Source organism: Lynx canadensis, chromosome A2 (assembly GCF_007474595.2).
Source record: "Lynx canadensis isolate LIC74 chromosome A2, mLynCan4.pri.v2, whole genome shotgun sequence".
NCBI classification, from domain to species: Eukaryota; Metazoa; Chordata; class Mammalia; order Carnivora; family Felidae; genus Lynx; species Lynx canadensis.
In genome coordinates, this window is record NC_044304.2 from 95,373,589 (window position 1) to 95,398,819 (window position 25,231).

At 39.2% G+C, this 25,231-nt stretch overlaps 1 protein-coding gene across 1 annotated transcript; it reads right to left on the reverse strand.

Moving 5' to 3' along the window:
• Window positions 1–50: 50 nt before the first annotated feature.
• LOC115508901 (EF-hand calcium-binding domain-containing protein 1-like) lies at window positions 51–24,041 on the reverse strand. The gene is given in 6 exon segments (XM_030307953.1): window positions 51–222; window positions 2,387–2,491; window positions 6,212–6,363; window positions 13,138–13,242; window positions 13,499–13,654; window positions 23,222–24,041. Coding segments are annotated over 6 exon segments (723 nt in total). The 5' UTR covers window positions 23,370–24,041; the 3' UTR covers window positions 51–165.
• Window positions 24,042–25,231: the final 1,190 nt, after the last annotated feature.

Genomic DNA, 25,231 nt, shown 5'->3' on the forward strand with positions numbered 1-25,231 from the left:
TATCATTACTTAATATTACAGAAAGTGTTTTTCTATTATTACTTCTCACTTTGCAATAGTTATATGTAAATTAAGTGAACAAAAGATAAAAATTTTACAATGCAAATAAAGACAGGCAACCAGGATCTGTTTCTGATTTTAATGCAAGTATTAAGTGTTTCACATTCAAAAACTAGAATTCAGGATGTGTCTGAATGCCAGGGCTTCAAAATCAATACAATTCTGTAAAGTAAAAAAGTTAAACTATTAGAACAAAGCTGAAATTAGGAGCCTATATTCTTTAGTTAGTCTCTAAGAAGAATTTGCTTATCTATGGCAAAAATAAATCTGTATTTGTCAATGCTAGACTGCTAACCAGTACATTTAGCATACCTACATTGTTTGTCCTATCAGACTACAAAATTGGAAACTGGAACAAGTATGTTCAAGCTGTGTCCTTTTTTTTTTTTTTTTTAAACTGCTAAAAATACCTTGAGAAGGCCCATACCAAACTGTCTGTTTTTCTTTTCTCTATATACCTAAAGGCCTCTTACCTAATGGATTGAATTTGAACATACCGGTTAAGAAGGTTCATCATCAGTTATGACCTGATTCAAACTTGCTGGGATGGCACCAAATGGTAGATGGTATTAAAAGAAGCTGGAGGCAAGGGGTTTGGCCTTACTTCCTTGTAAGGTAATTAATTATTTTTTTCTGCTGAACTCCCAGGTAAAACACATGTTAGAGACCCAAGCATAGAATTGGAAAGAGCAAGTTACTATCTACAACATGCTTCTGACTTTAAGGTGCTATGAATTTCTACCTCAGGGTCGTATTAAAATGTAGATTCTGATAGTGGTGGCCAGAAGCTGGTGGATGATGGGAATGCAGAACGGTTTACAGTTTTCCAAGATGGAAAGCAGTCTGGAGATTGGTTGTGCAACATTGTGAATGTACTTAACATCACTGAACTGTATGTTTACAATTGGTTAAGATGGGTAAATTTTGTGTTAGATGTATTTTACCACAACTGAAAAAAAAATTATCTGACAGCCTTAAAAGGAGGAGCTGCTCAGTGGGTTCAGTTTTGTTGAATGGATTCCTGATCTTCTCAGGACTTTGCAGGATCTTTCCAGTGACCATGTGGAAGCCAACATGCCTCCCCATCCCCACCAACATGCACAATATTTGATCAAGATGAGTGGAAGTAACCTTTGCTGTGTCAAGCATCATAAAAACAACAACAACAACGATTGAGTCCGTTGGTTTGGGTTGGGGCCTGAGATTCCCCATTTTCCCCAAGTTCTTAGGTGACACCATTGCTGCTGGTGAGTAGCAAGGTTCTCAGTAACTGGGCTACTTAGTTCTGGGAGCAACTGGAGATCTGTTGGTGTTCCATGTGACCTAAGTAGCTGCTCCAATCCAGTCCATTCTATGTGGCTTCCTCCATCAGTCTCAAAATGAGAAGTGTGCCTTTCACACACTGCATTTTACTATTTATTTCCAGGAATAAACTACAGTGGGACAAGTTAGAGAAATGAGCCGAAGATAGCATAGGAGAACTTAACATGCAAGTTTGTGCATAAAATCGCCATCTAGATCACTGCAGAGAATTAAAAAGTTTCTACTCTTTTCTTCAAAGGAAGAATTAGGGGCGCCTGGGTGGCGCAGTCGGTTAAGCGTCCGACTTCAGCCAGGTCACGATCTCACGGTCTGTGAGTTCGAGCCCCGCGTCGGGCTCTGGGCTGATGGCTCGGAGCCTGGAGCCTGTTTCCGATTCTGTGTCTCCCTCTCTCTCTGCCCCTCCCCCGTTCATGCTCTGTCTCTGTCTGTCCCAAAAATAAATAAAAACGTTGAAAAAAAAATTTTAAAAAAAAAAACAAAGGAAGAATTAAAGGAAATTTTAATGTGTCAAATTATTAGGCTGGCTCTTCTGGCTCAGAAAACTTGTCAAATTCATACATGAAAAGCCTTCCTAAGCACAAATACTATAAAGTACTTTAAATGTATTCAAGATTTTTAATAATGATTCTCATGGTTTGGCAACATTTGGGTTGAAAGAGATCAAATTTTGTCCTGGCAGTTATGGTGGGTACTTGCTGAGTACACTGTTCAATGTTCTATCCCTTAAGCATGCCAATAGACTCTAGTTTTCTTTGGGAAAATATTAACATACAAGAAATCAGGAATTGTGTATAGCTAAAGAGGCTGCAAGCTCAAAAAGTCTGTTGAATAGAATCCTCACTATTGTTGATTCCCAAAACGTGAGGATGGAGCTGAGATCGTCATGGTTGCCTGAACTTCAGCTGTGGGCTAAAGCCCCTACAGAGGTGAGTGTCCAGCAGGTATTACTGTCTGATCCCTTAAAAACTTTGCTCTTAACCACTTTGAACTATTGGCACTGTACCTTTGCTTCTGGTAAACACGGTCCAAATACCTCCAACAAAAGTCTCTCTTCTCTAACTGCTTTTTCAAAGTCTGCAAAAGATATCTTGCCATCGTTGTCATAATCCTAGAGAGGAAGATGAGTTCTTGATAAACGATAGAGTAGTTTTTAATTTCGCATGGAAAATAACTCTTTGCCAAGTAAAACTATTAGTTTACATTTCTGTGGGCACTACTTACATAAATCAAAAGGTACTTATTTATCAAGGCTACTTACTTTATTCCTGGAAGTCTGTTTAGAATACCTGTTATTAGAGGTTGAAAGTTTGTGTCCCTCTTGCCTCTAAATCCAATGTTAATGCCCCCAATGTGATGATTTGGGAGGTGTCTTTGGGAGGTAATTAGGTTTAGATGAGGTATTGAAGGTGGAGCCCCCATGATATAATTAGCATCTCTGTAAGTAGAGACCAGAGCTCCCTCTCTCTGCCATGTGAGGACACATTGAGGTGGTTGCTGTCTGCAAGCAAGGAAGAGCACCCTCACTATGGAAGCAAATTGACTGGCACCTTGATCTTGGACTTCCCAGTCTCAGGATTTTTTTTTTAAGATTTTATTTATTTTATTTCATTTTTAATATTTTTAAATTATTTTTGAGAGAAAGGCAGAGTGTGAATGGGTGAGGGGCGGAAAGAGAGGGAGACACAGGATCCGAAGCAGGCTCCAGGCTCTGAGCCATCAGCACAGAGTCCAGTGCGGGGCTTGAACTCACAAATCACGAGATCATGGCCTGAGCCGAAGTTGGACATTCAACTGACTGAGCCACTCAGGAAGACTTTATTTTTAAGTAATCTTTACACCCAACAGGGGCTCGAACTTACAACCCTGAGATAAAGAGTCACACATTCCACCAACTGAGCCAGCCAGGCACTCCCCAGTCTCAGGATTTTGAGAAACAAATTCCTATTGTCTAAGTCACCCAGTCTGGTATTTTGTTATGGCAGTCCAAGCAGACTAAGACACCTGAGTTACCTTAAATATATAAAATATGGTCGTGTCTCTAAAGGATTTATACTGTAACTGGGGAGTAAAACAAAAAGAGGACACATATTATAGTGCTACATTTGTGATAAAATCAGTGCCATAGGGCAAAGATTTTCAAACTTAATTTTTAGTAATAGAATTTGTTCCTCAAAGGACCTCTGACTTGAGAGCTCATCATGTAAAAAGGATAAAAGTGAAGTTACTCACTTAAGGAGCAAGGCACTGGGAGTCAGAGCAGTAACAGTTCAAGATGGACTAGAATCATAAGAAGATGCTTGCAGACTACTGGGAGGCCTTTAAGGATGATTGAGAGGACTTTTAGGTAGCTGAAGAGGTCTGGGGTGGAAATGCAGAAGAATGGCCCAAACTGAAGTCTGACAACATGAGGCGATGTAAGTCAGGAAGAAGACAGACCTGCCTGGCGTGGAGCATTAATGACAGGGACTGTGGGATATTGAATCACGGGAGGGGCAGGGGACCATATATGTAGATTATAAATGCTTTAACTGCTTAATTCAGTTTGGGTTTGATTTGATGGGTCCTTGTTTTTTCACTTCTGAGCATAACTCAGGGTTGCTGAGAGTCTAACTTAGAGAAAGGTTTGAATAATTACCAGAAAAAAATTCACTCCAGGGGCACCTGAGCGTCCGACTTCGGCTCAGGTTATGATCTCATGGTTCATGAGTTTGAGCCCCATGTCAGGCTCTGTGCTTACAGCTCAGAGCCTGGAGCCTACTTCAGATTCTGTATCTTCCTCTCTCTCTGCCCCTTCCCCGCTCATGCTTTGTCTCTCTCTCTCTCAAAAATAAATAAAAATTAGGGGCGCCTGGGTGGCGCAGTCGGTTAAGCGTCCGACTTCAGCCAGGTCACTATCTCGCGGTCCGTGAGTTTGAGCCCCGCGTCGGACTCCGGGCTGATGGCTCAGAGCCTGGAGCCTGTTTCCGATTCTGTGTCTCCCTCTCTCTCTGCCCCTCCCCCGTTCATGCTCTGTCTCTCTCTGTCCCAAAAAATAAATAAATGTTGAAAAAAAAAATTAAAAAAAATAAATAAATAAATAAAAATTAAAAAAGGAAAAATTTCACTCCATAACATGTCCTTTAAAAAAAGAAGAGGGGGGCGCCTGGGTGGCGCAGTCGGTTAAGCGTCCGACTTCAGCCAGGTCACGATCTCACGGTCCGAGTTCGAGCCCCGCGTCGGGCTCTGGGCTGATGGCTCAGATCCTGGAGCTTGTTTCCGATTCTGTGTCTCCCTCTCTCTCTGCCCCTCCCCCGTTCATGCTCTGTCTCTCTCTGTCCCAAAAATAAATAAACGTTGAAAAAAAAAATTTTTTAAAAAAAGAAGAGGGATGCCTGGGTGGCTCAGTAGATTAAGTGTCCAACTTCTGCTGAGGTCATGATCTCGCAGTTTGTGGGTTTGAGCCCTGCGTCGGGCTCTGTGCTATAGCTCAGAGCCTGGAGCATGCTTTGAATCCTGTGTTTCCCTCTCTCTCTTCCCCTACCCCGCTCATGCACACACACTCCTCTCTCTCTCTCTCTCAAAAATAAGTAAACATTAAAAAAAATTAAAGGGGTGTCTTGGTGTTTCAGTCAGTTAAGTGTCTGACATTGGCTCAGGTCATGATCTCATGGTTCATGGGTTCGAGCCCCCGCATCAGGTTCTGTGCTGACAGCTCAGAGCCTGGAGTCTGCTTCAGATTCTGTGTCTCCTTCTCTCTTTCTGCCCCTCCCCTGCGTTCATGTTCTGTCTCTCAAAAATAAATAAATGTTAAAAAAAAATTTGTTTTTAATTAAACAAGAAAAGAGTGAATTTGGAATTGGGGAAAATACTGTCTCTCAAGAAGTCTATCCTCAGCCCTAGCAGTGGCTAGTGAGAGTAATTCCTAATCCCAAGAAGGCTCTGCCACCATAAGGGTAGATGTGGAGCTTGAACCCACAAAACCCATGAGATCATGATCTGAGCTGAAACCAAGAGTCAGATGCTTAACTGACTGAGCCACCCAGGCGTCCCCAGTGAGAGTATTTCTGAAGGAAGAAGGTATGCTGGAGTCTGTGTTAGCTGAATCTAAGACTTGGCAGCCCCCATCATCTATTTCTTTCCTTATCTCCAGAGTAATGGAAGTGAGCTGGGTCCAGAATGCTCTAGAGTTAACAATTTTTCACTGGTATCCAGGATAGGGGCATAGTAAGAAAAGGGAAGAAATCACTATGTCCATAATAAAGTGGTACTTTTTGTTTCATTGAAAGAAGAATTCTGCACCCCATTTTCTATCATGATTTTGGGTAAAACTATTAGTATTTCTGTTTTCTCATCTGTAAAATAGAGATAGTAATTTCTACTGCATAGTGTTGTTTTGAGGGTAAAATGAGTTCCTATAATTAAAGTTCTATGAAGGCCCTTGGCATATAGTTAAGTACTTTATAAGGGACAGCTATTTTAATTATTATGTTATTTTGTTATAACGAATGTTTAGATGGATTGGAGGGCTAAGGTCATGCAGACAGACTAGAGTGGCATCCAATTTTACACAAACTGAATCTGCTGCACCACTCCCTCCCAACCCCCACATTGAGTAAAATATTTTAAAATAATACAGTTCATATTTTGTGTAGTGATTCATTTAATCACCCAGCCATTCCATAAGTATTTATTGAGCACCCACTATCATCCAGGCACTGTTGTAGGCAATGGATAGAGCAGAGAACAAAATCTCCTGTCCTCATAAAGGTTACTTTCATTATAAAGGGAAATAAATAATTTCTTTGTCTTTAGCTTTCCCCAATATCTGCTTATAGGTTTTCATTCTTACCATTTTTTTCAGTGTTATATCTACCAACTCTTTTATTCCTTCATCATTCTCTTCTTCAGATGACTGTTGGTGTAAACTGTTCTTTAACATGTCAAATATCTCTTCTCGAGAAATGTAACCATCACCATTCAAATAGTAAACTTCAAAACAGACTGTCCAAAGCACAAGAAGTGTAAAGACTTGGATAAGAACAGTTAAAATATCACTAGTCTTCTCCTTAAGTTATTTTAGTATATAGTTTTTAAAAAGATAAAAACAATTTATACAACCTACAATTATTGGTCTATGACAGATGAATTTTAAAATAAAGCACCTTTTATACTTATTGGCACAAGATTAAATACTCCTTGGAATGTGGAATTTGAAATTGAGAGTTTAAAAATGTTATGAAACCTGAAACCATGAAACTGTTAGAAGAAATCATAGGAACAAGTTCCTTGACATGGGTCTTGGTGATGATTTCATGGCTATGACACCAAAAGCACAAGCAACAAAATAAAAACACAAGTGGGACCACATCAAACTAAAAAGCTTCTGCATAGTAAAAGAAACCATCATCAAAATGAAAAGACAACCTGTGAAATGGGAAAATAACATTTGCAAACAATATCAGATAAGGTGTTAATATCCAAAATATATAAGGAACTCCTACAACTCAATAGCAAAAAAGAAAAAAAAATTAAAAATAGGCAAAGGACCTGAATAGACATTTCTCCAAAGAAGATAAATGAAAAGCCAACAGCTATAGGAAAAGATGCTCAACATAACTAGTCATTAGGGAAATGCAAATTAAAACCACAATGAGATATCACCGCATGCCTGCAAGAATGGCTATCATTAAAACAAACAAATAAACAAAAAATGCCAAAAATAAGATAACAAATGCTGGTGTGGATGTGTAGAAAAGGGAACACTTATTTGCTGTTGTTACGATTATAAATTGGTAGAGCCACTATGGAACATAGTATGGAGGATCCTCAAAATATTAAAAATAGAACTTCCATTTTTATTCTATTCCAATAGAATAACCCAGCAATTCTATGTGTGGGAATATATCCAAAGGTAATGAAAACACTAACTCAAAAAGATATCTGCACCTCCATGTTCATAGCAGCATTATGTACAATAGCCAAGGTTTGGAAACAATCTAAGTTTCTATCAATGGATGAATAAATATAAATAAGAATATTACTCAGCCATAAAAAATGAGAAAATGCTATCATTTGCAATAACGTAGGTGAAACTTGAAGGCATTATGCTAAGGAAAATAATTGAGACAGGGAGTGACAAATACTCTATGACCTGCCTTATATGTGGAATCCCCAAAACAAAAACAAAACAAAACAAACAAGAAACCTGACAATAACAACAGACTCATAGAAAAAGAGATCAGACTTGTGGTGATCAAAGATGGGCAGTTGGAGGGAGGGGGAACTAGAGGAAGATGGCTAAAAAGGCACAAACTTCCAGTTATGAGATAAATATGTACTAGGAAAGTAACATACAACATGAAGACCATAACTAACACTGATGTATGATATATAGAAAAGTTGTTAAGAGAGTGAATTCTAAGAGTTCTCATCACAAGGAGAAATATTTTTTTCCTTTATACTTTTCTTCTTATTGTATCTATATAAGAAGATGGATGTTAGCTGAACCTATTGTGGTAATCATTTTGTAGTATATGTAGAACTGATCTGTATGCCTTAAATTCATAAAGTGATATATGTCAATTATTTCTCAATAAAACTAGAAAAATAAAAGAATTTGGGGGAAAAAAAGTAGTTGATAAAGATGCAGATTCCTGTTCACCTGTACCTAGATGGGAGAGGAAACAGTTACAGATTAGATATCAAGCGATCTTTGTAAGGAACAGATTTGATACTAAATCTTCATAATTAAAAAAAACAAATAAGTGGGGATGCCTGGGTGGCTCGGTCAGTTAAGCTTCCGAGTTTGGCTCAGGTCATGATCTCAATGTTCATGACTTGCACACTCTGTCAAAAATAAATAAACATTTTTAAAAAAAACACACAAATAAACAACTTTTCTTGATATAGCACAAAATAAGAGTATGGATTCCTTGGTGGTAGTAGCTCAGAGAATGCTATTTTAAAACGTTCCCAAGGTAAAACTGATGTAGCCAGTTGAAACCAGTCTTCAATCCACTTTGGGGAATCAGTCTTATAGGTACTTTACATTGTAGCCTTAATTTAAAAAGCAGCTCCTTAAAGGGGTGCCTGGGTGGCTCAGTTGACTGAGTGTCTGAGTCATGGTTTATGCTCAGGATGATTCATGGTTTGTGGGTTCGAGCCCCGTGTTGGGTTCTGCACTGTCAACATGGAGCCTGCTGGGGATTCTCTCTCCCTCTCTCTGCCCCTCCATACTTCCATGCTGTCTCTCTCAAAATAAATAAACACTAAAAAAAAAAAGTGGCTCATTGGAAATTTACATACCTAAGATTTTTCTTTCTGTCTTGGCATTTATGAACTATGTTTTAATATACTACATTATCTACATTGGGGACTTCTTGTTTCTGTAATACTTTTTGTTGTTGTTCATGTATTTATTTTGAGAGACAGTTAGAACACAATTGGGGGAAGAGAGAGACTCCCAAGTGCGCTAACAGCAGAGCCCTATGTGGGGCTCAATCTCACCAACTGTGAGATCATAACCTGAGCTGAAATCAAGAGCCAGTCTCTTAACCGACTAAGCCACTCAAGGACCGCCCCCTGCCTTTTTTTTTTTTTTTTAAGTTGGAATACTTTAGGGACACTTAGGTGGCTAAGTGGGTTAAGAGTCTGACTCTGGATTTCAGCTCAGGTTGTGATCTCCCAGTTTGTGGGATCGAGCCCCACGTCAGACTCTGTTCTGACAGTGGGGAGCCTTCCTGGGATTCTCTCTCTCCTTCTCTCTCTGCCCCTCCCCTGCTCATGCTCTCTCTCTCTCAAAATAAATAAACTTAAAAAAATAATAAAGTTGGAATACTTTGAAATCAATGACGTTAATTTAGGTACTTGAAACTATTTATAAACAAACAATACCTTCTGTGTTCAGAGATAACCATCAATTCCAATTTGTAGATATTAATAGTCCTTTTCCTCTTCTCTGTCCCCACTGTTATTTCCTAGGTAACTTCAACAATCTAGGAAACTCTCCTGCCTCCATCCAATATTTCATTATTTATTATAGTTGATTCACAGCTGTCCTCTTAGGGAATGTTGGGGAGAGGAATGTTGCTCAGTAGACGATTCAACCTTAATAATACACATTCAGTTGACCTTAATACTACATGTCTCAACATCAGTTCTACCCATTCCACATGTTCATTCCTGTTGGTTAGCCTGCTCTTCCTTCTAGTTTCTTTCTGCTCAAGATTTACAAGAATTAACTGAAATGCTAGTTATTCTGTGGAAGTGTCTTCTGATCCACCAGATCCACTAGAAAGCACTTTCTCATCACTCCCATATAGTATTTTGAAAATACATAGATTTTGAAGTAATCATGTTATATTATGGTTATTGGTTTATATGTATTATGTGACCCAGAACTGAGCATCTCCTGTAGAATGACACAAATAAAAGACAATAACTGTATAGACTTCAAAAAAAAATGTGATGAAGCTGCAATAAAAGAGATCTCTTTTTACTTTTAAATTTGCTTTTTTTTTAAAGTTTATTTATTTATTTTGAGAGAGAGCTAGGGAGGGGCAGAGAGAGGGAGAGACAATCCCAAGCAGGTTCCACACTGTCAGTGAGGAGCCCGATGCGGGGCTCAAACCTGTGAACTGTGAGGTAATGACCTGAGCTGAAACCAAGAGTCAGACACTTAACCAAATGAGCCAGCCAGGTGCCCCAATAATTTCTTTTTAAGTAAACTCTATACCCAACATGGGGCTAGAACTCACAACCCAGAGATCAAGAATCGTGTGCTCTACTGACTGAGCCAGCCAGGTACCCCTAGAAGTAAATATTTTTTTTAAACCTTTGGTCATGCAATACATATATACACATGTGTACACATACGTGTGTGTATATCTCATTATTATTCTCTTACATAGAGTACAAAAACTAAGTACAAACTTCAGCATATCACAGGCAAAGAACATTTTTCAGTATATCTGTGTAGTGAGTCCATCATCTCCTTGGAAGTCTGCCCATCTGCACTACCCAAAATGACCACTCTCTCCCTGAAGAGGGACTTCTATGACTTCTATACATTCATTCATGCCACAGATGACCTTACTCAGGTCCTGAGAATACAGTAATGAAGGAGCTCTTCTGGAGTTCGCAATCTAGTTAAATGTTTTAGCAAAAGCAATAGAATCAATATAAAATTCCAGAGTATCAGATTAGCTGTGTCTTTTTGTTGAGTTTCTTCAATCCATAGCATACATGCGATGTAGGGAACAAAGGCAAAAAAAAAAATTAAATTTCCTGACAACTCGTAGTGCATGGACAAGTCCTTGAGATAGGCAGAGTGACTTTCCTTTAGGAACTCAACTGCCTCTATGTCGATACTTTGCTATGGGCAAAAGGCTGTCTTAACATCAACCCAACCTCCAGTAGTCTCCTTTAATAAATAAAAATTTCTTTGGTAACCAGTTCCTTTTTCTCTACCCCCACCCCCGCCAAGTTGTATGTTAGTAAACAGTGGGCATATGACCCACTGGTATACATCTGAAGGGTCGGATGACTAAGGTTTTATTAGACAGTAGTAAATGACTTTTTCCTAACAGCCCCTCAAGGGTCTGGAAACCTTGCTTCCAAATTCCTTAGAGACTTATGCTATCCCTAACCCCCTCCAAACTTGAAAGTATATAATCAGCCACTGTCACAACCCCAGTGCAGCTCTTTCTCCCCACAGGTCCTGTCCCCTGCTTTAATAAAACCACCTTCTTGCACCAGAGGTGTCTCAAGAATTCTTGCTTGACTGTTCACTCAGAACCCCACCATTTCCTCATCACATGCAGCTCAACCCTATGAAAAGTGGCATTTTTCCCAAATTAACATATCTTGAAATATATATGAAACAGTTTTAGGAAGTAGAATTAGAGGAGGAAAATTCATTGACAGCATGATGCTATTCAATCACATACAGCTGTATTCAGTGTCACAGCCATTTTCACCATGTATTAGTATTACCATAAGAATTTACATCCATGAAAACTTAGCTTTTCACTTCTTGGTGAGACTTCTGTATAAGAGTGCTGCAACAACCTTAAGTAGCAACTATATTTCAGTGTTAGCCTGTGAAAAATTAAACTGGAGAAAAGTTAAGGAAAAAAAACCCCACATAATGTTGAATGTCAATTTTACCTCAAAAAAAAAAAAAAAAGAAAGAAAGAAAAAAAATTAAAAGAAAAAACACAAAACAAAAAATTGTAAATGTCAAAGAAAGTTGGTGATTTTTTTTAATGTTGCTATCATTTTTTAAAATGTGTTTTTAAGAGGCACCTGGGTGGCTCAGTCAGTTAAGCCTCTGACTTTGGCACAGGTCATAATGTCAATGATTCGTGGTTTCAAGCCCCATATAGGGATCTGTGCTGACAGCTCAGAGCCTGGAGCCTGCTTCAGATTCTGTGTCTCCCTCTCTCTCTGCCCCTCTTCCGCTCGCACTCTGTCTCTCAAAAGTAAATAAATACCTAAAATTTTTAAAAATAAATAAGTAAAATGTGTGTTTAACTTTAGGGATCTTTTCAACATTCCAAATCCAAATTTAAGTGGAAGAACAAGGGATAAAGATTTGTTTATTTATTCAGAATTCTGCAGTCTTTTCCTAAGCAATTTGACACTTTAAGCAATTGTTCCCTAGAAAACTGTCATTACAGCTCAGAGCCTGGAGCCTGCTTCCGATTCTGTGTCTCCCTCTCTCTCTGCCCCTCCCCCGTTCATGCCCTGTCTCTCCCTGTCTCAAAAATAAATAAAACGTTAAAAAAAAAATAAAAAAAAAAAACCGTCATTTAAAATTGTTCCTATTCTTGGGGCGCCTGGGTGGCTCACTTGGTTAAGCATCCAACTCTTGGTTTCGGCTCAGGTCATGATCTGATGGTTTGTGTGTTCAGGCCCCATGTTGGGCTCTGTGCTGACAGTGCGGAGACTGCTTGGGATTCTCTCTCTCCCTTTCTCTCTGCTCCTCCTGCACTCTCTCTTTCTCTCTCTCTAAATAAATAAATAAACTTAAAAAAATTGTTCCTATTCTCATTCCTGGGTTCCTCACCCCAAAACCTGGACCCAGAGGTATAAAACATAGAAAATACACATCACAACAATGGTACAGGCGAGGTGAGGCCAGAGCTATTCACTTCTAGGCAAAATTGTGAATGGGAAGATTTTTGTCTTTGGAATTACTAACATATCTTTCCTGTAGGAAATTCTCTCTGTAACCATTCTCCCTGTGGGCATTCTCTGTCCTCAATCTCTTTTCCTCTCTTCACTGATCTACACAAATTTTAACACTAGAATATTGGTGGTTAATGTGTATTTCATTTTGTTTTGTGTCAATCCCTCACATTTATTTTCTTTGTTCAAGAGATGAGGAATGTCTTCACTGTGACTTATGCACTGCCCGATATCAAGGCGCATTTCCTGCTGAGCCCAGAGCCAGCCTGGGAAACCCGGAGTTGGCACAAGCCCTGACATTGCCTTGCTCGTCTTCACCTGGGACTTGACCCAAAGACCCATCCTGGTGACATTTAGGCATTACAGAACCAGTGAAGGAAGTGTAGGTCTAAAGGAGGGACTCTCCCAAGAAACAGACCACCCATTTCATTTGTTTTGATTTTTTTTAAAGCTGTCACAAACTATTTTTGAAAGGTTGCTATAGAGAACATTGATTTTATATTTTTAAAAATTGTTTATGCATTCACTAAATACAAAATTGACACTGTATATTACTAAGTCAGTAATCACATATAGAAATCTTACACTTCAGCTTTTCTTCAAAAGTCCCTCAAAGAAACACTGATAATCCTTTAACCCACTCTTTCACATTTATGCAGTTATCGTGGTCTTTGTCAAACACAAAAAATACTGAAAGAAAAAGACCATAGAAGTATATTGTAATTTAAAGCTATTTTATAATTCAAATATATAAACCTTCTTCCCAAATTGAGAGGAAAAAAAGGTTTTGGCCATCTTTAAGAGTCAAAATTATTGGAAATGTACGTGTGTGTGTGTGTGTGTGTGTGTAATTTGTCATTACAAAAATGTTTGCCACATATTAATTATGAACACCATATACATCGCCATCTCAGCTTGGCCCATTTCCATTTCTTAAGCCTCTTACCCCTGTTCATTAGCATATCGTCAGTCATTCCAAATACGCTGTGCAGGATCGCTCGAAAAGCATTACGATCTAGTCCAAGGTTATTAAGTCTTACATTAGCTCTTTCCACCAAGCTGTGAAAAAGTCTTATGAGACATTCTACTTCACTTTTTTTGACTGTAAAATAAAAATACAAATAAGTACAACTTATACTTACTCAATGAGTACTCCAATTAAAAATATTTTACTAAGCAGCTATTTTTTCCTATGATGCTAGATGCTCTAAGTGATTAAAAAAAGAATGACATCACTTGTTACTTAAGGGCTTATGCAATTAAGGTGGGTGTCACCAGAAGACTAGTAAGACGCTATGTAAATGAAAAATTATGTAACATAATGCTCACTACTACAGACATGTGAAGAAAGAGAAATCAGTGTGGGAAAGAGGAGTTAGGTCATTTTCATGGGAGTAGACTTTGAACAGAGACTTGGAAGGATACATTGTATTTATACAGGAAGGAATGTGTTGGGGGTGGTAAAATGGAGAATTCCAGGGAGCGATAATATGGGTAAAGGAAAGAGGTAGAATTGTGGTTGAAGTTGAACATGCTTTATTGGGAGCACAGCAAGTTAGGAAGAAGTGAAAAAACAGGATTGAAGAGGACGGGCTGATGGCAGAGGGCCTTGAATGCCTAGTCAGAAAATTAACATTTACAGTTGACTTTTGAACCACATAGGTTTGAACTGTGGGTCTACTTAAATGCAGTAAAAAATAAATATAGCGCAGTACTGTAAATGTATTTTTCTTATGATTTTCTTAAAAGTTTAGCTTACTTTGGGGCGCCTGGGTGGCGCAGTCGGTTAAGCGTCCGACTTCAGCCAGGTCACGACCTCGCGGTCCGTGAGTTCGAGTCCCGCGTCAGGCTCTGGGCTGATGGCTCAGAGCCTGGAGCCTGTTTCCGATTCTGTGTCTCCCTCTCTCTCTGCCCCTCCCCCATTCATGCTCTGTCTCTCTCTGTCCCAAAAATAAATAAACGTTGAAAAAAAAAAAATAAAAAAAAAAAAGTTTAGCTTACTTTAAGAATACAGTATATAATATATAAAACATACAAAATAGGTTGATTGTTTATGTTATCAGTAAGGTCAGCAGTAGGCTATTGGTAGGTAAGCTTTTGGGGAGTCAAAAGTTATATATGGATTTTCAACTGTATTGCAGGGGCTGGTGCTTATATCCTACACTTTGTTCAAGGGTCAACTACATTTTACTGGAGCAGTGTTTCTAATGGACCATCCAGGACCATTTGAATGAGAGAAATCCACAGCCTCTCCTTTGTTTGTTCAAAAGCAGATTCCCAAGCCTTACTTGACTTACCAAGTCCGAATCACGAACATCAGACCCAGGAATTAGCTTTTAAAAAACAAGACCTCAGTTGACTCTTCTAGGCCCTGAGGGTTGAAAAAGTGGGAGGGAGCTTGAGATGTTGCAGAAAATCAGTGGGACTTGGTGACTAATTTTCAAACAGAAATGTTCAATATTCACACACTTGGATTTCAGTCCAGACTTAGGAAAGGGTATTTTTAAAGAAGTGCAGGGTGATTTTAATGCATTGATCAGGACTGAGAATTAAGGGATTCGATTTAGCAGGCTACACAGTGTAACTATAAGCTCAGAAATATGACAAAAAGCTCATTTTTACCCATCCAATAAGAATTTATATTGAAGGCCTCCTGTGAACCAGGCAGTGAATACACCAGGGTTTCTGCCCACAAAGTTGTTACACTTTGGCTAAGAGATAAGAAAAAAAAAAAAAAGTGCAAGCACTATGATTGATGGTGTTTGGCAGTGACCCAAAGCAAGGAATAATCAACTGGGGAGGTAGCAGGGAATTAACAAAGGTCCCAAGGAGGAGGGGTCACTTGCCAGAGGAGGCAGCTTGAAGGTATGTTCTGAGAGCTAGCTGCAGATGGTTGGTATGGCCACATGGCAGACTAGACTTTACAATGGGGAGTTTCTGAAAAATTTTGGCTGGCAAGTTAACATCATATTTGCACTTGAGGGTCACTTCGGCAGTAGATTCTCAAAACCACATTATGAATGATGAGTCCACATGTGACATGGTTGTGTCTTCCCCAAAACAATTTTAACAGTCTATGCCATCCCATATGCTCTTTCTACAAAGACTTTGATACTCCTCTGAGATGGGATCTGTCTCCTTCACTTGAAACAGGGAAGGCATTTTCTGACATTTCAACCAGTAGAGCTCAGTGGAAATGAGGCAATGTGAACTTTTCAAGGCTAGGTCACAGAAGGGGTTGCAGCTGCTCTGAGGACAAAAACTTGGAAAGAATTCTCATAAAAAATACAGAGAAAGAGGAAGCTCAGGTGTGGATGTGCTGTATGAAGTGTAGAGTATGTTAATGTTTGCCTGAAAGTCATCCTGCTTAAATCTGATGGAGAATTATCGGGAGTGCAAACGTTAGCACCAACAATAGTTTCCTCCTTGAGGAAAGGGAGGTTTTAAGAGTCAGATGCTGCTCTGAGCCAAATATTAACAAGTCATCCAACACAGCTATCAAGGATTTTAGGCACAATCTTCAGCAGGTAGTAATTTTTTCTGAGTTTTATCCATGTAAGCTCACATTTCATTACAGCTAAAGACCTTACTCATGCGGTCCAGGAACCGTTGTAAATGATATTTGAGAGATCTTGGGTAATGAGAATTGTGAGGTGCTAGGCACTGGCTCATGTTATTTAACTTTATTTTGGGATAACTTTAGATTTACACAAGAGAAGCAATGATGATAGAGTTCCCAATCTTCACTGTTTCTCCATTAAAACTTTACAGAACCGTGGTACAATTATCAAAATGAATACACTAACATCGGCACATTATTAACATAGAGATCTTACCACTTTTCCACTAATGCTCTTTTTTTGATTCCAGAATCCAAGCCAGGATACATTTGGCTGGCATGTCTCCTCCAATTTATGATAGTTTTTAGTCTTTCATGACTTTTTTTTTTTTTTAAAGTTTTAATTTATTTTGAGAGGGGTATGAGCAGGGGAGGAAAAAAGAATCCCAAGCAGACTCCATGCTGAGCATGGACAAGGGCTCAATCCCACAAACCATGACGTTATGACCGGAGCTGAAATCAAGAGTTGGATGCTTAACCTGAGCCACCCAGAGGGCCCAACCTTGACTTTTCATTTTGCATAATATTCCTCAATTTGGGTTTGTCTTTTTTTTTTTTTTGCATAATAAGCTGTGGTTAGGGGTTTGGGGGGTGATTTCTAGAGATAAATTGCTGTTCTTCTCACATGTCGGGGGACACATACAAGGTTAACTGCTGAGAACTTTGATCATTTGATTATGCTGGTCTACAGGGTTCTCCACTGTAGTTGCTATTTATCCTTTCCACAATCTATTCTTTGGAAGCCAATCTTTTAGGGAAAATGTAATTCCACTTCTTGGGAAGGAGTATCTATACTATTACTTGGAATTTTCATGAAAGCAAGAGGTCTTTTTTCCCCTATTTACTGAATTATTTATGTCAGGGTGTGTGCAAGGGAGGGGGGGTCACATACACTTATTTTATAACAATCCTGTCATCTTACTCAAATTGTTCCAGTTTTGGTCCTTGGGAGCTTTCAAGTTGGCTCTTGTATGTTTCACATCACACAACCCCATTGGCTTTTTCACTTCTTTGCTTTCTGGCACTACTTGCCAGGCCAATCTTATATTTTCCCTGTGTGAGGTAACAGGAAATATATATATATATATATTGGTCTCTGTCCCTGGTTCCTGGCACATAGCTCCCAAAACTTGGGATTTCCTAAATGATGTGAGCAGCACGAGTATCTTTTGCTCAATTTTGTCATTGACCCTGGCCCCCAACACAAAGCTCCTAAATCCCTTAGAACATCAGGGGTGATAGGAATCTTTTGTTCTAAGGAGACGACTACCGGTGGCTCCTGGCTGGGAGCTAGTCACCAAAAAGACTTGATTAAAAGTCCATGATTAAAAGCTTGGAACTTTCAGCTGTATCCCCCATTGTGCAGAGGGGCTGGATATTGAGTTAATGACCTATGGTGCCTATGTGATGAAAACTCCATGAAGACCCCCAAAGTGTTCAGGGAGCTTCTGGGATGGTGAACATATGAAGGTCCTGGGAAAGGGAATGGAAGCTCCATGCCCCTTCCTACATACCTTGCCCTGTGCATCTCTGCTGTCTGCTCCTGATTGTATCCTTGTATTTTAAAAACTGTATCCTTCTATAATAAATCAGTAATCTATTAAGTAAACAATTTTCCTCAGTTCTATGAGCTGCTCTAGCAAATTAATTGGGCCTCCAATTTATAGCCAGTTAGTCTGAAATGCAGGTAACAACCTGGACTTGTGATGGGCATCTGAAGTGGGAGACAGTCTTGTGGCATTGAACTCAACGTACAGGATCTGATGCCATCTCAGGTAGTGTCAGAACTGAGAAATTGTAGGGTACCCGGCCGATGTCACAGAAAATTGCTTGCTTGAAAAAACCACACAGTTGGAGACTGGAAGTGTCAAGAAGTGTAGCAGAGTAGTGTCAGTAAAAGAGAAACAAGGCATAGCATAGGTTTTCCTTTACACTCTGTGTGGCTATTTCTTCAAGGAATCCTGGTTGTTTTTATTGGAGACTGGTATTTAAACACCAAGGATTATGCACTGGGTGTGCTTATTACTACTGGGAGATGAATATTTCTAAGCCCAATACATAACCAGGAGCTGGGATGGGTACAGTGGAATATTTCTAAGCCCTCTCAGCAGACAAAGCTGGAAAATATGTATGTATACTTACCTATATATGCATACATATTGGCCCATGTTATGTGTGACAAATGAAGTGAAAGCCAAATATTGGACCACTGGGTCTATAGGTGGTCCTGGGCTAAGTCCCAGAAGAGATGATCAATTGTATTTTTTACCTCACGAACACTCAGGGCTCATGAGTTCATAAGGGCTAATCATACTAGATTTAACTTATTTCCTCCTTCTAGTAGGAGTGGATCAGAGAATTGCAGTTCACAAAGTATCTGGATTTTAGGGGAGCCTGGGTGGCTCAGTTGGTTAAGCACGTGACTCTTAATTTCAGCTCAGGTCATGATGTCACGATTTGTGAGATCATGCTTCCTGTTGGGGTCTGTACAGAGCCTGCTTGGGATTCTGTCTGTCCCTCCCCCATTCTCTTTCAAAATAAATTAAAAAAAAATTTTTTTTAAATGTTCGTTTATTTTTGAGAGAGAGAGACAGAGTGTGAGTGGGGGAGGAGCAGAGAGAGAGGGAGACACGGAATCTGAAGGGGGCTCCAGGCTCTGAGCTGTCAGCACAGAGCCCGATGCGGGGCTCAAACTCACGAACAGTGAGATCATGACCTGAGCTGAAGTCGGATGCTTACCGACTGAGCCACCCAGGCGCCCCAATAAATAAATACATATTAAAAAAACCCACAAAATATTTGCATTTTAGGAAGGCATATAACAAAAATCTCTTACTCTTATGTCAATTATCTACTCAGTATCCAGTAGTGCCAAGCACAATGGTAGGCTCTCACATAAATGTTTGCTAAGTAAATGATAACTCCTTGTACACAAATGAGGTAAAGGAATATACTGGATGAGGCAGGATCCGAAGTAAGCTCTAGATGCCAAAATAATCACTTGAATCAAACAACATGAAATTATTAGAAAGTTTTAAAATTGTTCACTGAGCTTTAAAAAAATTTCTTAGTCTATATTGTAAAAATTACGGCTTAACAATATGTGTGAAAAAGACTGGGTCAATTCCTAACTCACTATTAATCAAGCTGTGATTGCAATTAGGTTGATAGAACTGAAATTTCACCTGGGAGAGACTAGGGATTCATCAGGAAACCCTACACTTCAGTGTGTCCAAGAATAAATGGAGTGAACAATCTGGATGATTGGCTCCACTCGCAGAGATATTTAAATGTGCCTAGGGTGGTATCCAGGAATCTACATTTTCAGTAAGCATCTTTAGGTGATTCTGATGCTGGAGATACTCCTACCATACTATGAATAAGAGGTATATAGCCAAGATCAACTACAGAACTTGCGGGCCCAATGCAAAGAAAACATGGGTCCCTCATTGAAAACATTAAGTGTTAGTGGAACATTAAACTAAGCGTGGGGCCCCATGACAATGCATAGGTTGCACACACATGAAGCCATTTACTATGCCCTGAGGTAATGATCTGCCACTGCCACTAAAGATCTAAAAAACTCTACTTAATTTTAATTTACATTTAAATAGCCACACACATACTTTTTAAAAAATGGGGCGCCTGGCTGGCTCAGTCAGTAGACCATGGGACAACTCTTCATCTCAGGGTCACGAGTTCAAGCCCCACTTTAGGTGTAGAGGTTACTTAAAAAAATTTTTAAGTAAATAAATAGCCACACATTGCTAGTGGTTACTATACTGGTTAATACAGCTCTACAATGTTTTATATTCTAGAGCTGTATGAAAAAAAATCAACAGCTGCTTGGTAAGGTAATGAATTTTCTTCGTGAGGTCACTGGAAATAGTGGAGGATCAGAGTCACACAATCTAGTAGTTTGGACTCAAGAAGCCATGTGGCACATGTAGGCCTAGTAAATTATGAAGCCTCCCTCTTAAGAAACTTTAAAGCAAAGCCCAAGAAAAGCCATCTCAACTTTCTGGCACATGACAACTAAAACTATCTATGTACACCAAGAGAAATAGTAAGACGATCCCTTTTGTCTTTTTAAGTAAACTCTACCCCCAGTGTGGGGCTCGAACTCATGACCCTGAGATCAAGTCACATATTCCACCAACTGAGCCATGCAGCCACCCCAAGACAATCTCTTCCTGAGAATGGAAGGCCAAGGTGGTACTATTTGTTAGCTCTCCCCAGTCCTACCCATTGAGAAGCAAATTCTAGGTGCACCTGGCTGGCTGGCTGAGTCAGTAGAACATATAACTCTTGATCTCGGGGTTGTGAGTTTGAGCCCCATGTTGGGTGTACAAACTAAAAACAAAATCTCAAAACAACAAAAAAAACACCCAAGTTCCAGTCATGAGAGGCCAGTCTGGTTTTTCAACTCAAGGACCCAAGAACTGAGCTGAATTCAACAATTTTTATTTTGCATTCACTATGGGAGAGTACTATACAGAATGACTGTGAGAAGTCTAGAATGCTTATTAAGTGCATCGAGAAATGAAGATGAAATGCAGGTTCTGGCATCAGACTTACCTGGGTTCTAGGCTCTGCCTCCACCAGAAAAGTTCACTGTCATTTTAGACAATCTGAGACTTGGTTTCCTCATCTGAAAATGTGGAAAATTTCACCTACCTCATTGGGTTTTTTTCCTGAGACTTGAAGATGAAGATAAACCATTAAGCATACCATTTCCCCAATGAAGAGCTTGATAAACATGAGTTGTTAATAATCTCAGTATAAAATAATCTGGTTACACTGAACTTTTGATCCTAATTTAGTGTCAAAATTCTGCAAAAGGAATGCAACTCATTCCTCTTTTGTTTTTTTTTTTTTAATTTTTTTTTTTCCAACGTTTATTTTATTTTTGGGACAGAGAGAGACACAGCATGAACAGGGGAGGGGCAGAGAGAGACGGAGACACAGAATCGGAAACAGGCTCCAGGCTCTGAGCCATCAGCCCAGAGCCCGACGCGGGGCTCGAACTCACGGACCGCGAGATCGTGACCTGGCTGAAGTCGGACACTTAACCGACTGCACCACCCAGGCGCCCCTACTCATTCCTCTTTTGAAAGATACTGTTCAGTATCTTCTTTGTAGGAGACTGTATGGGAAGCGGGCCCGATCTAGTATTACCTATTCTTTACTTATATTACCTATACTTTCAGAGAATTGTTTTCAAATAACAAATTATGGTATTAAACACACAGTTGGGTAGCAGGCTAAAAGTAGTTTCATTTGGATGGGGAGAGGAGTTAGATTTTTAAAATATGCAAAATTTCCTTTTGAATGTTTAAAACTCAGGTTAAGAAAACAGCAAATAGGGGCACCTGAGTGGCTCAGTCGGTTAAGTGTCCAACTCCAGGTTTTGGCTCAGGTCATGAGCTTCGTGGGTTCAAGCCCCGCATTGGGTTCTGTGCTGGCAGCGCGGGGCCTGGTTGGGATTCTCTCTCTCTCCTCCCACTCGGCTGTCCCTCTCTCAAAATAAAATTAAAAATAGGGGCACCTGAGTGGCTCAGTCGGTTGAGCGTCCGACTTCAGCTCAGGTCATGATCTCAGTTTGTGGAGTCGAGCCCCGCATCAGGCTATGTGGTGACTGCTTGCTCAGAGCCTGGAGCCTACTTCAGATTCTGTGTCTCCTTCTCTCTCTGCCCCTCCCCCACTCACGCTTTGTCTGTTTCTCAAAAATAAATAAATGTAAAAAAAAAATTAAAAAAAAAAAAACAAAAAAAAACAGAGGCATCTGGGCGGCTCAGTTGGTTAAGTGTCCAACTACAGCTCAGATCATGATCTCACAGTTCATGGGTTCCAGCCCCATGTCAGGCTCTATGCTAACAGCTGGGAGCCTGGTGCCTGCTTCAGATTCTGTCTCTCCCTTTCTCTCTGCCCTCCCCCCACTCACACTCTCTCAAAAATAAACATTAAAGGGGCACCTGGGTGGCTTAAGCCCTGCGTTGGGCTCTGTGCTGACAGCTCAGAACCTGGAGCCTGCTTTGGAGTCTATGTCTCCCTCTCTCTCTCAAAAATAATAATAAAACATAAAAATAAATCTTTAAAAATAAACATTAAAAATGTTTAAAAAATTAAAAAGAAAGCAAACCAATCTCCAAAAAATAAAAGAAAAAGAAAACGGCGAATAACAGTAGATATTACATTCAACTTTGGTTAAATCTGCTAGATGGATTTTAAGGGTTGAAGAACAGCAAGATTGCAAAAACAGGCCCTAGAAGTGCTTGAGGATCATTTAAAATATAACTGGAATGAGAGAAAACTGAATTAAGTCTACCAACGAGATTCTTAGGGTGGTACTACTGAGACCTACTGAGACCACACAAGGAAAAATGGAAGTGCCCAACGAGGCTGTACTAGTGTCTGAAATAAAAGTCATTTCCTCAAAGTCTAAAGACATTGTCAAAATGGATCTCAGTCAGGATTGCTTGTTGTCATGCCCGTGAGACAAGATACATAAGATTACTTTTTAAGGTCTGTCAGGGCAAGGATTCCCCCCTCCCCCAATCTGTTACATTAATTTTAATAAACATTTGCTATGTGCAAAGTACCATGCTTATTTCTTCAGCAACTAAAATATCTTCTATAGCTCTATCAATCCTCTGCCTCTATGGGTTTTGTGCCAGAGAACTCAGGGAATTGGTCAAGGTAAACCTTTAGAGTTTGAGATCTCTTATTAAATTTCAGACTGTTAACAGAACGAGTCCTTGGTTGGCAGATAATCCTTTAGTACATATGTCACATAAGTTCTCAAATTCTTCTTTCCACATACACAAATATATTTTAGGAACCTGATTAAAATATTCTCAGTGTAGTGCAGGGATCTTGTAAATTCACTTGTAATCTATTTTTTTAAATGGCCAAAACATTAGACAGAAATTAGAGGAACTCTATTTTGGGTGTTACAAAGAACCTGTTAATGTCCAATGTATCTATCAATGTTTCTATTTGATTGAATAAAGATGTTCAGGCAGTGCTGGACGTCTGGTTAGTACTCACAGTTCTTGACAGTATTACTAATGGATACCACCAGTTTCTTCAGAGTCTTCTGGTCCATGTCAAGTGTTGCTTCAACACACTGTAGAGTTCTCAGATAGCCTAGTTCCAAGCCTACATGTCTTGGATTGTCACTGATTCCACAGTTCATTACTCTATACCAACAGAATGTGACGGCGGCAACATTCCAGCAACCACAGAAGGTTCTCAAGTGATTGCAAAAATATGCAACAACGGTTGTTAGCACTCAAAACAAATGCAATGATTCCATGAATGTTATTGTGATCTGAAATATTACAGCAATTCCTACATTTATCTTTTCTTTAGGGCTAAACACCACTTAAAGTGGTACTTGATATTATTGTCATTTATATTTCCTCAGCACAAACTGTATGGTTGAAAATGTTTCCTTCCTAACTGAACACACAACTAAATAAAATTATAAGGATCTTATTTTTAAGTGGACATATTTTTCTAGGCTATAAATAGCTCCTTCAAAGATTACATAACCTCCTTTAAAAAACTTTAAGCATCTTCTCGTAAGAGAGACTTCAATCTGGGAGCTCCTAGAAAAATGTAAAACCCCACTAGTACCCCTCCAACTTATATCTGACTGACTGGTAAGAAAGCATGGCGTGACTATGCCAAAGCTGGCCAAAATAACAACTGTTCTAACTCTACTGTCAAATCCTAATACAGGGAACAAACGTTTCTTAGTCTGTTTACTGGCTTTCACTATAGTAAGGCAAGAAAATGTACCAGAATGAATTTTAGAATTTTGAATACAATATTCTTACAAACTTTAAATAAAATATAAAGTAAATTTTAAAATAAGGCAAATGTAGGGTGCCTGGCTGGCTCGACTGGAGGAGCGTGCAATTCTTGATCTTGAGGTCATGAGTTTGAGCCCTATGTTGGGTATAGAGATTACAAAAAAAAAATTAAAACAAATTATAAAAAAGTAAAATAATGCAAATACAACTGGAACACAAAAGCTCTCCCAAAACTTTTCTTTAGGAAATACTGTGTTCACTGAATTAAGTTGAAAACTGGCAATGTTTTAAAAGTGTGAAACCTGTCACTTAAGTCTGAAGAATAACTGTTCTCAGTTTCTCCAAGGCTAGTCTATTATTCTCTATGAAATGAAAGCAAATGAGGCAATAGACTTTTAGCACACCTTGACTGGAGGAATATGAACCTATATTCTGGATAAAGTCAACTCAGAACAATCTTACGGTATTTAAAATAAAACACCTAAATATACTAAAGGCAACCAAATGAATCCAAAACAATCAGACAGAGAAGTACTGGTATAAATTCAATTTTTCGATTCAGACACTCATCAATTTTGTTGCAGTTACCTTGGCATCATTATCCAGATAACATGCCCTGTGTTTATAAAACTGGTATAAAAGTATTCAAGAAAAAGGGTGGTTTGGTGGAAGGAAGAAGTAAGAAATGTTAGGGACTTGCACATAACATTACTCTATCAAATTTTCTTCCCATAGCTTATTAGAAAGAAGACTATTAAGGCTACCATCACAGAAGCAATGAAAAAGGTGTTTCGCAGACAGTCAACACAGCCTGGAAAGAACAGTTTTTTTGCCAGGTCACCTTATTCCTCAGTCTAATAACCGTTGCTTTCTAATTTGATATAATCATCACATTCTGGACCAGTGTGCTCATACCAAAACTGATCACCAAATAAACTGATAAACTTATCTTTCAGCATTTTTTTGAACAACGATTCTAAGAAACTTCCTTTCAGATAAAAAAATGTTCCTCAAAACTTATTGTGTACTCAAGAGCATATACATATCTTTTATTTATTTCTTTAAGTTTATTTATTTGAGAGAGAGAGGGCAGAAAGAGAAGGGAGAGAGAGAATCCCAAGCAGGCTCTGCGCTGTCAGCACAGAGCCTAACATGGGTCTCAATCTCACAATTTCAAGATCATGACCTGAGCCGAAACCAAGAGTTGGATGCTTAACTGACTGAGCCACCCAGGTGCCCC